Here is a 13,366-nt window from a genome sequence, read left to right on the forward strand (position 1 = left end):
AATAAATCAACATCAATTAAAACTATAACATTTAAGACTATGTTGGTTCCATTTAGTTATATTAGACTTCGATTAATTTATCAATTCTTAAACAAGAGTTTCTCTACATCTATAAAATTAAAACTTTAGAGGCATCAAGAGATTATCTACAAGATTAAAACTCAAAAATCAACATAAAAAAACTTCCATCATTTTGAAATGAAGAGGTGAAAATCAACCATAGAACCCTAAATCAACAATGCTCTGCAAACATCTTTCATTTCTAACATTAATTGAAATAATGAAATTACAACATTTAAACATTTTTAACAGCTACCAAATTTTTCATAAATTAAACCCTATTTTCCAATGCTTTAGCAAGAATTAAAGTAAAAGAAAAATAAATAAACCTTATTCTAAAAAAATTTATATAATGTCCCGCCTATTATAGTCTTTTACTTACCCAGTTTTTTTTCAGCCCAAAAATGTCTAAAACCATCGATTTCATCGGGTCCAACTCTCCATCCGACGTTACACAATCTGAGCCGTTGATTTTCGCCGCTTTTTTTAATAACCATGGACGATCTGCGAGCATTTGTTCTTGATCCAACGAAGACCTTTACTCAATGAAGCTTTCATTTTCCCTTCCACTGTGTAAACCTTGTATTTCGCGATCCTTTTCTTCCTCTTCATCTCGGGATCCGTAAATCCCCATGGCTTCGATGATCCTTGACTCGTCCGAGTCGGAACGGGTGGTAAATCAGGGGAACGCGAACGAGTAGTAGAGTAGATCTGATTGGATCCAACGCTCGTGTTCTTCCCGCTAACTATCTCCATCCTTCGATCCGCCCCGTATGGCCTTTGACCCGACCCGTAACTCTCCATCGCGATCGCAACACAAAAGGAAACCAAAAAGAAAGAATGGTGTTATGGTTTGGGGAGCTGGTGCTTCTTTGGGTGAAACGAAAATGAAAAAGAGAAACACTTTTTTAAGAAAAAATTTGAAATTTTCTTCTTTGCTGTATTATGACGTGGGATTTTGGACCGGATGATTCCTTCTTTTTTGTTTCAGAGATTTATTCCAAAAGAAAACAAATTATGAGGTTAATCAGAAAAATTAAAAGAAATGTGTGAAGTTGCGATGCAACCTCGATTTTGGCGCTTCAAAACCTTGGGACCGTCTTCCTTTTTGCTCTGATTATTGGAAAATGTTTCAGTACTGCAACTTTCTGTCATAATTAATAAACAATTACGGAATTTAGGCCCAAAAGCGTGATGATCATTGATCAGAATCAGATTAATTGGTGCTTTTTTTGTATTTTCCAAGTTTGCCCTAATGCTAAGGCAATCTTTTCAACTTCCATATGGGAGACACGAGATACGACCCATCATATTTATATATTTCTGTTGTTTATGCCTTATGTACACCATCTTTTTTTCCAAGTACCAGAATCTTGTGCTTTATTATTTAACCATTTACACTCTACAAAGATACCATGCTTTCATGAATCATAACAAGCCATGTAATGATAAAAACAGAAAAATGCCTTAATTAACATCAATCAAACATGGTATGATATTGATGGCCTAAGCTAGGCTACTTCTCAGAATCATCATCAGCCACTGAAACCTTGCTCAGCCTACTCGGTAATGTTCTAGGGTCGGCATTGGTTCGGACCCTTCTGTTTCTGGAGCCACGGCGGCTGCTTGGACCATAAACTGCCCTACATGCAAGTGCTTTACTGAATTGAAACTTAGTTGATTCCTGGCTAGCTGTTGATCGATCACCGAAATTATCTTCGGTAACGCAACTCTGGGTCTGATCAGCATTGGCTTTCTCAGTAGCCATTTTCAGAGATAGGCTAAAACAGGTGGAAGATGTAAGTGCAATAAGGCAAGTACCTAATTTTTATAGAGTACAGTAAAGAGAAAAGAGTGCATAATGTGTCTTTATAGCCGAAAGGGAACTAAAAGTTGTTGTCTTTGATTTGAGAGGAAGAAACTAAATATACCAAAGTAGAAATGATCTTGAATCTTCTACAAGTGGCTGTACACAGCAGCACCCCCACAAGTTTTTGGTGATTGCTTTGCTTTGCTCTTTAATTTCACCAATACTAGAAATGGAATGAAAAACAGTTTTCATCAATCAGGCAATCACCAAAAGAGGGTATAGTATGTTATTTTCCAACATGAAACATTTGATGCCACATCTTTAAGAGGGAAATGCCATGTGAGGGTGTTGACAAGTTAGGTGACAATTCATGTTTTCAGAGTACCACTTCTAGTTAATTTTCTCTCTTTTTCTTTCTATATTTAACTAACACCTAATATTCTAATGTTTTTGTTCTATTTTTGTTTCTACAGTTTTATATATATGCCTTTCATGTGAAGAAAACCGCCAACTAGGCACCAAAACAAGATCTCGAGCAATACAAATACCAGGGTACCCCACTTGCTTGAACGAAGTGCGGACTGTAACAATGATTCCAGGCCATCAACCTGCATTTTATAATTTTAATTGTTAATATAACTAGTTCTATCAAACATGTTGACAAAAGCAATGCCTTGCACTGAAAATATTTTTCTACTTAAAACATCAACTCAAGAAAGTGCATGTAATTTGCAAGTAGTGTTCTCATGCAGTAACTTTGACATGAAAGAAAAAAAGTATATCAGAATAAAAAAATCATCCACCGTTGCTATTGCAACAACTAGGAAGATGTGGGTTCGAGCGCAGTGTTTTTCCTTTGATTTAAGAGTTTGGGTGTATGGGTAGAAGTAGGTATTGTATAAAAAAGAACATCCAAATTACAGCATTACTTGACAACGATAAAGCTGTTCAGAAATGCCTTAATAGGGCAATCAAGCTTGCAGTTTTTCACCTATTCTTAAGTAAATTACCTTCATGAAGGCAAGGACAAGAAACATAGAAATGTACAAACCCAGAAAAGAAGAGAGAAAGATACCGAGTTATTTTCTGGTGAGCGCCAATAAAAGCCTTGCACGGCAGCTGGGAAAATGTCGCAAGCAGCCAGAGCATATATTATAAGAGCATTCATTCCCATCCACTGAAGTAACACCACCGGCTTTCTAAAATGTTTGACATCAACCTGCATCAAATACAACCGTGCTTAGTTGTATTCCTCATTACTTATGAAATATAATTTTTGAATAGCATTCAAAACCCTAAAAAAACAAATTATAAAAAACGGACTAGAATTACTTTTGGCCATGTACATGCATGCAGGAACTTCCAACAGGAATGCGAAAGGGGATCCAAGAAGAACAATCTCTAGGTCACGTTATTAGGTTTTGAGCAGGAAAACCTTTAGCAAGTTCCATAGATATACAATGGTTTCAAGTAGGAAAGCTAAAAAATTGCAACACCTAAGCCAAAGATTTACAGGGTTCAAAGCTATGCAACGGCTAACCCAACATCTAGATTTACTAAATGAGGAAAGTTGCTCACAATAGCCTTCCATTAGTTGGAATTTATCTTCTATTGATCAGGCATTTCCTACTCGTGTTAATTAAGCTTTCCAATCAAATAACTTGCCATAATGCCGACAACACTTGGGCTCCTGTGCTCATGCAGATTTCTGGCACAAAGGAAACCAGGATGGATGTATCTATGCTTCCATCAAGGTTCCCTTCAGTCCCGAGGATAACATTTTAGAAAGAAATTGTGACAGACAGCTTCTTAATACTGATTGGACTGAAATGTATTATAATTTGATAAGAACAACTGCTTCATGAATCAGGTAGAATATATCTTTTACAAACACGACATGGAATTTTCTACCACTAAACATTAGGATGACAACCCAATCACCAAGGATGAACTTACTATGTAAAAGATGATGGTCAAGAACAAGCCTGATGCTCCTGCAGTGATGCACATATAGCTCAATGTGTACAGTGGTTTGGAGAAGGGAATGCCTGTTACACCAACCAGTCATCAATTCGAAACTCCAAGAAAATCATACACCGACTGGGTTTTAATATGACAAAATTATAATCTTGAGTTAGGAGATTGTCATTTGAGACAGCTTACCTAGCAATTGTAAAACAAATCCAGAAAATAGCAATGCAAAGGAAGACATGGACCACAGAACCACTCTATGCATTTGACCCTGCAGAAAAGATATTTAGAGCACATTCACCAACATACGCATGCAATATCCTTAGCATGACCCTTTTTCCTTTCTGACAAGGAAAGTTCATAATTAGATTAGCCCACAGACAATAATGGTACCTTATGATGCAGAAGTATAAGTCCAAAATGCAATCCCACAATACAAGTGAGGACAGCCATTAATGAACTGCAGAAATTATTCCAAGTATAACACCAAGCAATAAGAATGGCATATTTGATATATAAGGACCTTAAGTTGTGTGCATACAAGTGAGAAAATATTATAATAAGTCATCTTTACAACTTTAAAGATCATAATTTACTGCTGTAGTGAAAAGCTAGAAACAAGATGAAAGAAGGTGATTATCTAACCTTAAGATGCCCTCGGGATCAAACGGAGCAAGGCACCATTCGGGTGAATGCGGTGGCAAATGCCCATAGTCAGGAGAATTAACACTGCATTCCTGTGAATGAAAATGAGTGCATATCCCATTAAGATCTTAAAACAGGGGGTATTCCAAAACGCATCACCAGATCAACAACACATAAGAAAATATTTGAATAACCTTTGTTCTTCTGTATACAGGACGTCGATAAAGATGTGGTTCACCCAGAAAATACCTATCAATATAGCCAACAGCATTGCATGGAGGTTCAAGACTCCCTCTTACTCCACAATGTACCTATTAAAAATTATGGTAACCTACTTAAGTTCCATGCAGCAAAGGAAAAGCACAAGAATAAACTAGAATTAAAGCTGGATGACAGAGCATTTCCTTCTGATAGAAATATTGACAACATCAAAACCGAACACATTCAAATTTATGGATTTTCTTATCCCAAAAGTTGTAGTTTCAGATTAATATATCAAACCTAGCAGTACATCTCTCAAATCATATATTAATATTCTCATGAAATAAATTTTCATTTGTTTTCTCAATAAAGACAAATCAATTGAGACAGAACCCACCAGGCTTTGGCTACCAGGAAGGATTGCACGACATGCCTACCAGATATGTTCATAACTTATGCTTTAAAATTAAGTTCAATTAATTGCTTAAATCTATAGCCCCTGAAATAAGAAGAATATAGAAGGCTTGTATGTGAATAGATGGCAATATGACAGCACAGAAAATGAAAAAGGTTTGGCTCTTCAACAAAAGCAACACGTACAACTCACAGGATCCACAGCATAGCTTAATCTAACAACAACATTCACCAACCAAATGCAAGCCATGTCAAACAACATACAGATATTTGACCTCAGAAATCACATTGTGTTACAAACACTTCATAGTGCAGTTTTGAAAATGCCAAAGAATACAACTTACAATCTGAGTATGGGGCCCATTAGTGGACAGAGTGAGGCTTGGGGATTGAAATTCCCAGTTTGGAACATAAAGGCCATAGAGCACGCACATGTAAAGTGATAATAGTAGGGTAGCAATAATCCTGCAATAAAAGTAAAGGTAAAAGTTTTGCCAGCTAATAACTTTTAAATAGAAATAAAAGCCAAAGGTGCAAATCTCTACAAACATTTCAGCAAGCATAGTATTTCCTAACCACTGAATGTAGTACTTCTGAACAAATGCAGTTGGAGAGTCAACCATGACATTTCTAACAAGCCAGATTTCCGTTATTGAAGCCAGCAGATATCCAATTGATATCCTCTGTAGACAATAAACCACAAATATGATAGAAATTAGCTCAATGTACCTGAGTAAAGGCAATATCCATATATTTAGCACATACAGCAGAGTACAGAACGAATTTTTCAACAACAATTGAGGAAATGATTAATGGAAGCATAGGTGATTCATGTTTGATCAACAGTTCAGCTGACAAAATATATCAGTCAGTGCAGTGCTTAGTCAGGCAATGAGCATTGGTTCAGGCAAAGGTAAGGAACATTCCATGCCTTAAGCTGTTGCATTCATGCATATGACCTGAAAAAGGTTTCAAATAGCTCCCCTTCACATTTGAAAAACAATAAATCCTACAAGGTTGTCCTCTTTTTTTTGTAAATACTAACATATTTAGCTCCAACTTAGACTTCAGTGTTTCTCAAGCACATAGCAGAAGCACAACTCACACGTATAATTTAGTGACACCTTGAATACATAATAATAATAATAATAATAATAATAATAATAATAAAAGAGAACATCAAGATTATTTGCATAAAATTTATTACCTGCAGTACACCTAGCCATCTTATCTTGGCCACATCAACTCCATATGCAAGATTATTACGCCCATGAAAGTATCCTCCTATGAGCATATTTCAAAATTTAAAAACCACAGCTCCGAGCAGTATTAGCTAAACACAAAAAATACACATTTTATCCTCTTTTGCTTTCAAAACTATCAAGTAGGCAACAAAATGGATATTTGAAGTTTGAAATATGCATAAATGACTTTGTTACTAAGAGCTTGCAGCTTAACAACCAAAAGATAAAAGAAGAATTATCACAAAACAGACTAAAAGTTCTGCATTCAAGATATTCCAAAATTATATGAGTTGTGGGTCACTCCTATCTAGACTATAGACTTGTTAGAAGTTAATAAAATTTTAAGAAAACAATGGGTGAAAGTGGCAACCTTGTAGAAACAACCCCAGCAGAAAGAGCTTGACCGTCCTCAATACGACTTTCTTTGTGGCCAATGATTTGCTGGAAGCTTTCTGCACACTTGTAATCAATTTTGTTTGTTCCGAGTTTGTTATGTGCACTATCTACAGATACAACATTCTTGGCTATATACTTTTTTGCTGTTATATGGGCATGAACAAAAAGAAAATTTTTCTTTAGTCAATGGAAAACACAGTGTTAATTGAAATCGTAGAATGGTAGAAGTGACAGTAAAGTAAGATGAATTCCCATCCTAGATATTGATTTAGAAAGTTCAATGCGCTATGCATAAATTAAGAATAGCTATAAAGCTTTATGAGGAATGTTGGGCAAGGAAAAGAGTTCATACTGATACTGTCGAAATCGTAAGGGCAAACTTATGGAGAAGAATCAAATAAATATTAAAATGGCATGCTACCTAGAACTTCATCAAACAACAGTAACCCCATAAGATTCAAATCCATGCTGAAGAACTTTGCATGCCTTAAATACAAGGCTAATAAGACCCCAACAGCAAAAAGAGAAAGACGGTATCACAAAATTGGATATGCTAAAGAACTTTGCATACCTTAAATACAAGGCTAATAGAGACCCCAACACCAAAAAGGAAAAATGGCATCACGAAATCAGCTATGGTCACACCAAACCACGGAGTGTGATTGATTGATGGAAAAGCCCCTCCAGCATCATCAACCAAAATCATCAACTATTAAAAGAACTATTAATTAGGAATTGAGTTGAAAGCTAAACTAATAGTAACTTAGTAAGTAATCACATAATAACGAAAAAAAAAAACACCTCCTGATTTTATGGTAGGCTGCTTAATCAACCAAAAGATAACATAAGCAGAAAAAATAAAAGCTCCCCTAATTAGGGTTATAAATGAGACACCGATGCTCGCAAGTTGCTCGAGTTCAACTTGAAAAATACTCAAACTTGATTTAGTAATCATTGAACCAAATTTGAACTTAGTAATACTCCGGCTCGAGTGGCTCGTGAGCCTTATCGAACTTTTCATTTTAAAAATATATTTTAATTATTTTTATATTATTAAATTACGTTATTACCCTTAATATATAATATTAACCCTAAACTTAATTATCGACCCGAGCCCAATCTTGAGCTTAATCAAACTCTAGTTTAAGCTTGAGCATAAAAATTAATAAATGAGCTTAATCAAGCTCAAGCTTAAAAATAGATGTTCGGTCCAGTTCCAGCCAAGTATTGAGCTCCAAATATTGAGTTGAGCTAGAGATAGAGCTGCCAGTATTCGTGCTCCACTCGACTTGATTACACCATTACTATCAATCAACCAATATGGGGGGAAATCGTCTAAAAGATGCATTAAAATAAAGTTATCACGATGAGTAAAATATCAGCTAGTCAATGATTTTCCAAATGCTAAAACTTTCCAATTATGTCTTCACTTCAATTCTTACTCAACGCTCTCCCTTCAAATAACAGAAATAAGTCGTTCTCCTACCCTAACTGCTTCCAAGCTAATTTATCACATCGATTTTCTAATTACTGTAACAAACAAACAAAAAAGAACAACTGGCATGCTAAATATGAATAATACTTGAGCTAAAATCAAATGATAGGTTTCAAGTGGATGAGTATACCGCGACGGTAAGGCCACGGAATACGTCGAGAGAAAGAAGGCGTTGATTAGAGCCGATGAGCTTGCGTTTAAGGGCATCTGGCTCATTGGATAATGAGGAAGTGACGACCTCTTCTTCGATTCCATCGGTGGTAGTACTGTGGAGAAGAGGTTGTTGTTCTTCTTCTTCTTCTATAGCGATTTGTGCAGGCATTCTTCTTCTTCAATTGCTCAAAGCGAGGGAGGTGAGTTTTAGAAGTGTAGCGCTGCGCCTAGCCGCCTAACGGCATGTTAAGCTTAGGCATAAATTTTCAACTGCTATTTTATTTTAGATTAAAATACTAGTTTCTTTTTTCATAATAATTAAAATATGTATTAATTTACTTTAAGTAAACTACCAAAATAATCATTTTTTCCCCTCAAGTTATTATTTAGTCACTTATGTTTAAAATGTTATATTTTGGTCACTTATATTAACGTGTTGTAACATTTTAGTCACTGAGTCGTTAGTTGTCGTTAATGGTGTAACAGTAAACTGGCATGGCACATTATATCATCATTTCAAACAAAAATTTTATATTAAATTATACAATTGGTCCCTTATTTTTTTCATTTTGAGCAATTTAATTTTTTTATTTTATGTTCTTTTAACTTTCTTTTTTTTATTCTCTTCTCTCCCTTTTTTTCCTCACTTCTCCATCTCTTTTAACGTAAAAGAAAAAATTAAATTTCTCAAAACGACAAAAATATAGGGACCAAATATATAATTTAACCTAAAATTTTTCGTTTGAAATGATGATTTAACATGCCACATCAACTTACTGTTACACCGTTATCGGCAATTAACGCTCAATGACTAAAATGTTACAACCCAATAACGTAAGTGAATAAAACGTAACATTTCAAACATATGTGACTACAATGTAATCTGAGATAAATAAAAGTTTACCTTATAGATATTATATCTTAAAAATATGAATATTTTTTTAATTTTTACATAAAACTTTATTATTTTTTTAGATTTAATTACTTAATTACAATTACAATGAAACGGTTTTAATGATCATATAAATATAAATATATGTTATAAAAAATATATATTTTTAGAGAGTTATAAAATATATATTAAACTATATGCACTCGTGTCTTCCAAAATTTCGGTTAAAATCGAAATAGGAGACAAATAAATGAGAGTGTTGAAGTTTCAGTTAAAATCGAATTAATTGATCGGTTAACCAATCTAATTCGGTCGGAGGTCGGTTAATAATTTTTTGGAAATTCGTTTATCGGTTAATTCGAATCGAAATCGGGTAATTAACCAAACTTAATAAATAATACAAATTATATATAGTTTTAATTTGGTTAATTCGGTCAAATGAATTTTTTATATATTTTATACTTGTTTTAACTAAAAAGAACAAAAACATAAAAATTTCGGTTAACTGATCGAATTAACCAAAATATTTTGATTCGGTTAACGGTTAAAAACTTAAAAAGTTCGATTAATTCAATTAATATTAATTCGGTTTGATTAACCGTTTGAACACCCTAACCATCACTACTAATATCTTACCAATTTATGAAACAAACTTTTTTTTCTACAAATTTATGTTTAGACTTGTGCCACGGACCAGAGTGCAAAGCCCGTGACCTTTACACAAGATGCGCCCCATGGAGGTCTATCGATTAGATGGGGAACATTTAGCCTACGAGAGCTGGCCCAATTCAAAGACCTATTGGAGAAGCCCATCAGATTGAAGCCTATTTGGCTCGATAATGATGACATGGCAACTTAGGCTGATATGGTAACTAATCTTAGAAGATAGAGAGAATCATATCTTGTAAAGATTAGATTAGATTTGATATGGCTTATCTTGTAAATCCCTAAAATAAAGGGATACTGTTAATCTCGTCCACTGATGTAAATGTATCTTGACCATCGGTTTTGGGGGAGCTCAACTATAAACAGAGAGCCTCCCCCTCATTTGTACTCCATTCCATTATATTCTGAGTTCTTAAGAGTAATAGAGTTCTGAGAGCATTTACTCAAACACCTTGTGTGCATTCTTTTCTGTGGCTTTCTGTTGTTATTTGATTTAGCTTCTTTTGGCATAAATCGCTTCCGCTCTTCAATTGGTGCCTTGGAGGAGTTCTATAAGAATACTCACTTGAGTTAAGGCTGACTTAGGCGAGTTTGGACGAACGGATCGCCTAAGGTCGCACGGTTCGCGAGAGAAAAACTCTAGCCCCGTGACAGTTGGTGTCAGAGCTTTTGGTTCGAAGGCACTGTTGGGATGTCGAAAGAAGTTGTTGGTCAGAGTGAACCAATGGAGACCCGAGGAAGGGCCAGAAAAGTGAGTCGATCAAGGGACTTATTGTCGGCTTTGGAGGATCGAGTTGTCATTCTCGAGTAGGGGTGAGCAAAACTCAATTCGACTCGAAAAAATCGAAAAAAAATTTGAATTTCGAGTTAAACGAATCTAGTTATTCGAGTTAATCGAGTTATTCGAATCAACTCGAATTTTTTTCGAATTTCGAGTTCGAATCGAGTTGAGTTTTCGAATTTGAATAACCCGAATAATTCGAATATCAAACTATAATATTTTACATTTTTACCCCAAACTCCCAAACCTTTTTACTTTTCCCTTAAAATTTTTACTCCTTCCCACTTTCCCCCCAAAACTTTTACTCCCCTCCCCTCCCAACCCCTCAATCTACCCAAAATCCATTTCCCACCAAAATTTTACTCTCCCATTTATTTTTTCTCAAAATTTTACTCCCCAAAACCCTCAAAACCTTTTATTTTCCCCCAAAATTTTTACTCCCTCCCACTTTTCCCCTGAAACTTTTATTCCCTTTTCATCCCACCTCCCATCTATCCCAAACCCTCCCCCCTCCAATTTTTTTTTAATATTTTCCCTCCAAAATTTTACTCCCCCTATTCACTTTCCCTCAAACTTTTATTCCTCAAAACTTTTTATTTTTCTCATAAACTTTTACTTCTCACCCTTTACTCTCAAATAAAAAATCAAAATTATCCAAAAAAAATCACTAAACATAAATAGTAATAATTTTATTTATATCTACTATTTATATTATTAAATTAAATTAAATTTCACATTTTATATTATTTATATTATTAAATTGTTTAGTCATATTGAATATTTATATTAAAATTGAATGATTAATTATGCCATAAAATATTCGTGTTAAAATTTTATATTGGTATCAATTTCACATTTTATTTTTAAAATAAATTTTATTAAAAAATCATATTTTTACATTTAATATATATTTTAATTCTAAAATACATAGTGACAAGAATCTGAAGATAATTGAAACAACAAAGCAAGCAAAGAAGCTAACCAGTATATAAAAAATTAATAAATAAATTATGAAGTGATGAAAGTTAATAAAAAATTTGATTAAGGTGGACAAATTTTATTACGATGGGTGACAATAGTTACAAGGACCCAAAATTATTTTTTAAAATTTAACTCGAAAAATATATTCGATTTGATTCGATTCGAATTCCATCTCACTCGACTCGATTCGAGAAAACTTCAAATAAAGTTAGGATGATAAAATGAGATTCGAAAACTTGATTAACTCGAAAATTTTCGATTCGATCGAATGCTCACCCCTACTCTCGAGGAGTTCATGGGGGACGTCAAGGAGAGGATCGATGATGTCGATGATAGATACAATGATGGGTTGCGAACATCGCAATAGCAGCTCAGAGAATTTGTGTGGGATACTATCGGTTCATTGGAGAATAAGCTGGCTGAGAAGGATGATGCTCTCGAGGCTATGGTGACAACTTTGAAGGAGGAGATCAATGAGCTTAAGGGGGAGCTCAAGGCTACCATAGGGAATGGAATGATGGCTTCAAAGCCGAGCCAAGTCAAAGGCATTTAAAGAGGCAAGGTCTGCAAGTGAAGTGGACAACTTTCTTTGGGCCATGGAGCAATACTTCCATGCGATGAACATCGAGGATGATGTTACGAAGGTAAACACTGTTGCTATGTATTTCACTGATGTTGCTTTGTTATGGTGGAGACGCAGGTCCACTGATGTGAGGGTGGTGGGACCGAAATTGGGACTTGGAAGGAGTTCCAAAGTGAACTTAAAGTACAGTTTTACCCTGAGTATGCCGAGGATGAAGCTCGAGAAAAGTTGCGACGGCTAACGCAACAGGGCACAGTTAGGGAGTATGTGCAGGAGTTCAGTGAACTCATGCTCCAGATATTTGATTTGAGCGAGAAAGAAGCATTTTTCTCCTTTACAGATGGGTTGAAACCATGGGCGAAGTAAGAATTGCAACGTCGAGGAGTTCGGGAACCTACCAAACCCATGATGGTAGCGGAGTCCACAGTGGAACTTGCTCCGAGAAGGGACAGGTTTGAATCTTCCAAGCCCAACAAGAGGGGCAACGGTGGGTACCATGAGGAGGATGAAGATGGACAAAGCTATGGTGGCAATGGTAGTAGCAGTGATGGTGATGATAGGAAACCACGAAATGGGAAGTGGTGACCTAATAGCCCGAAAGAAAGGAAGGGAAAGTTACGGTGCTACTTTTGTAAAGGACCGCACATGAAGAGGGACTGCCCAAAGGTATCTTCAGTTTTGATTATCAAAAGAAGTGATGAGCCGGAAGAGGCGAAGCCTATTGAGGAAAAGCCATCGAAGGTCAATTCGATAGTGCTCATTCCTGAGAAGAGGGATGGTAAAGAAGGGTTGATGTTTGTAGACATCAACATTACGGGTCAGAAGCTGAGTGCTCTTATTGATACGGGAGCATCGGACTTGTTCATATTGGAAAAGGCTGCAAGGAAGCTTGGTCTGCCAATTAAGAAATCGAATAAGAAGATCAAGACAGTAAATTCCGAGGAGGCCCCAACTATGGGTGTAGTTCAGAATGTGGAGCTACAAATCGGCAAATGGAAGAGCAATAAAGACTTTAAGGTAATCGAATTAGATGATTACGATTATGTACTTGGCTTAAACTTCCTTGACAGGATT

The 13,366-nt window shown here is 35.5% G+C and overlaps 2 protein-coding genes across 5 annotated transcripts; both read right to left on the minus strand.

Moving 5' to 3' along the window:
- Positions 1–174: 174 nt before the first annotated feature.
- LOC107946040 (heparan-alpha-glucosaminide N-acetyltransferase) lies at positions 175–8,651 on the minus strand. Of its 4 annotated transcripts, XR_005921677.1 has the most exons (15): positions 8,367–8,651; positions 7,313–7,450; positions 6,716–6,797; positions 6,309–6,385; positions 5,651–5,784; positions 5,446–5,566; positions 4,681–4,797; positions 4,487–4,578; positions 4,235–4,301; positions 4,034–4,112; positions 3,827–3,918; positions 2,946–3,089; positions 2,419–2,478; positions 1,992–2,093; positions 1,480–1,841 (listed from the first exon to the last, which is right to left on the minus strand). XR_005921677.1 is itself a non-coding variant. In XM_016880222.2 (14 exons), the coding sequence occupies exons 1-14, from the start codon at positions 8,556–8,558 to the stop codon at positions 2,085–2,087; spliced, it is 1,404 nt and encodes a 467-aa protein (XP_016735711.1). In that variant the 5' UTR covers positions 8,559–8,651; the 3' UTR covers positions 1,989–2,084. The 4 variants fall into 4 exon arrangements, 3 of the variants coding, with proteins under 3 accessions (XP_016735710.1, XP_016735709.1, XP_016735711.1); XM_016880222.2 differs by lacking the exon at positions 1,480–1,841 and having other exon boundaries at positions 1,989–2,093; XM_016880221.2 differs by having other exon boundaries at positions 175–2,478; positions 5,678–5,784.
- LOC107946042 (uncharacterized) lies at positions 547–864 on the minus strand. Its single transcript, XM_041106823.1, has one exon. It carries the CDS (start codon positions 862–864, stop codon positions 547–549), a length of 318 nt encoding a protein of 105 aa, XP_040962757.1.
- Positions 8,652–13,366: the final 4,715 nt, after the last annotated feature.

Source organism: Gossypium hirsutum, chromosome D12 (genome assembly GCF_007990345.1).
Source record: "Gossypium hirsutum isolate 1008001.06 chromosome D12, Gossypium_hirsutum_v2.1, whole genome shotgun sequence".
Classification (NCBI taxonomy): domain Eukaryota; kingdom Viridiplantae; phylum Streptophyta; class Magnoliopsida; order Malvales; family Malvaceae; genus Gossypium; species Gossypium hirsutum.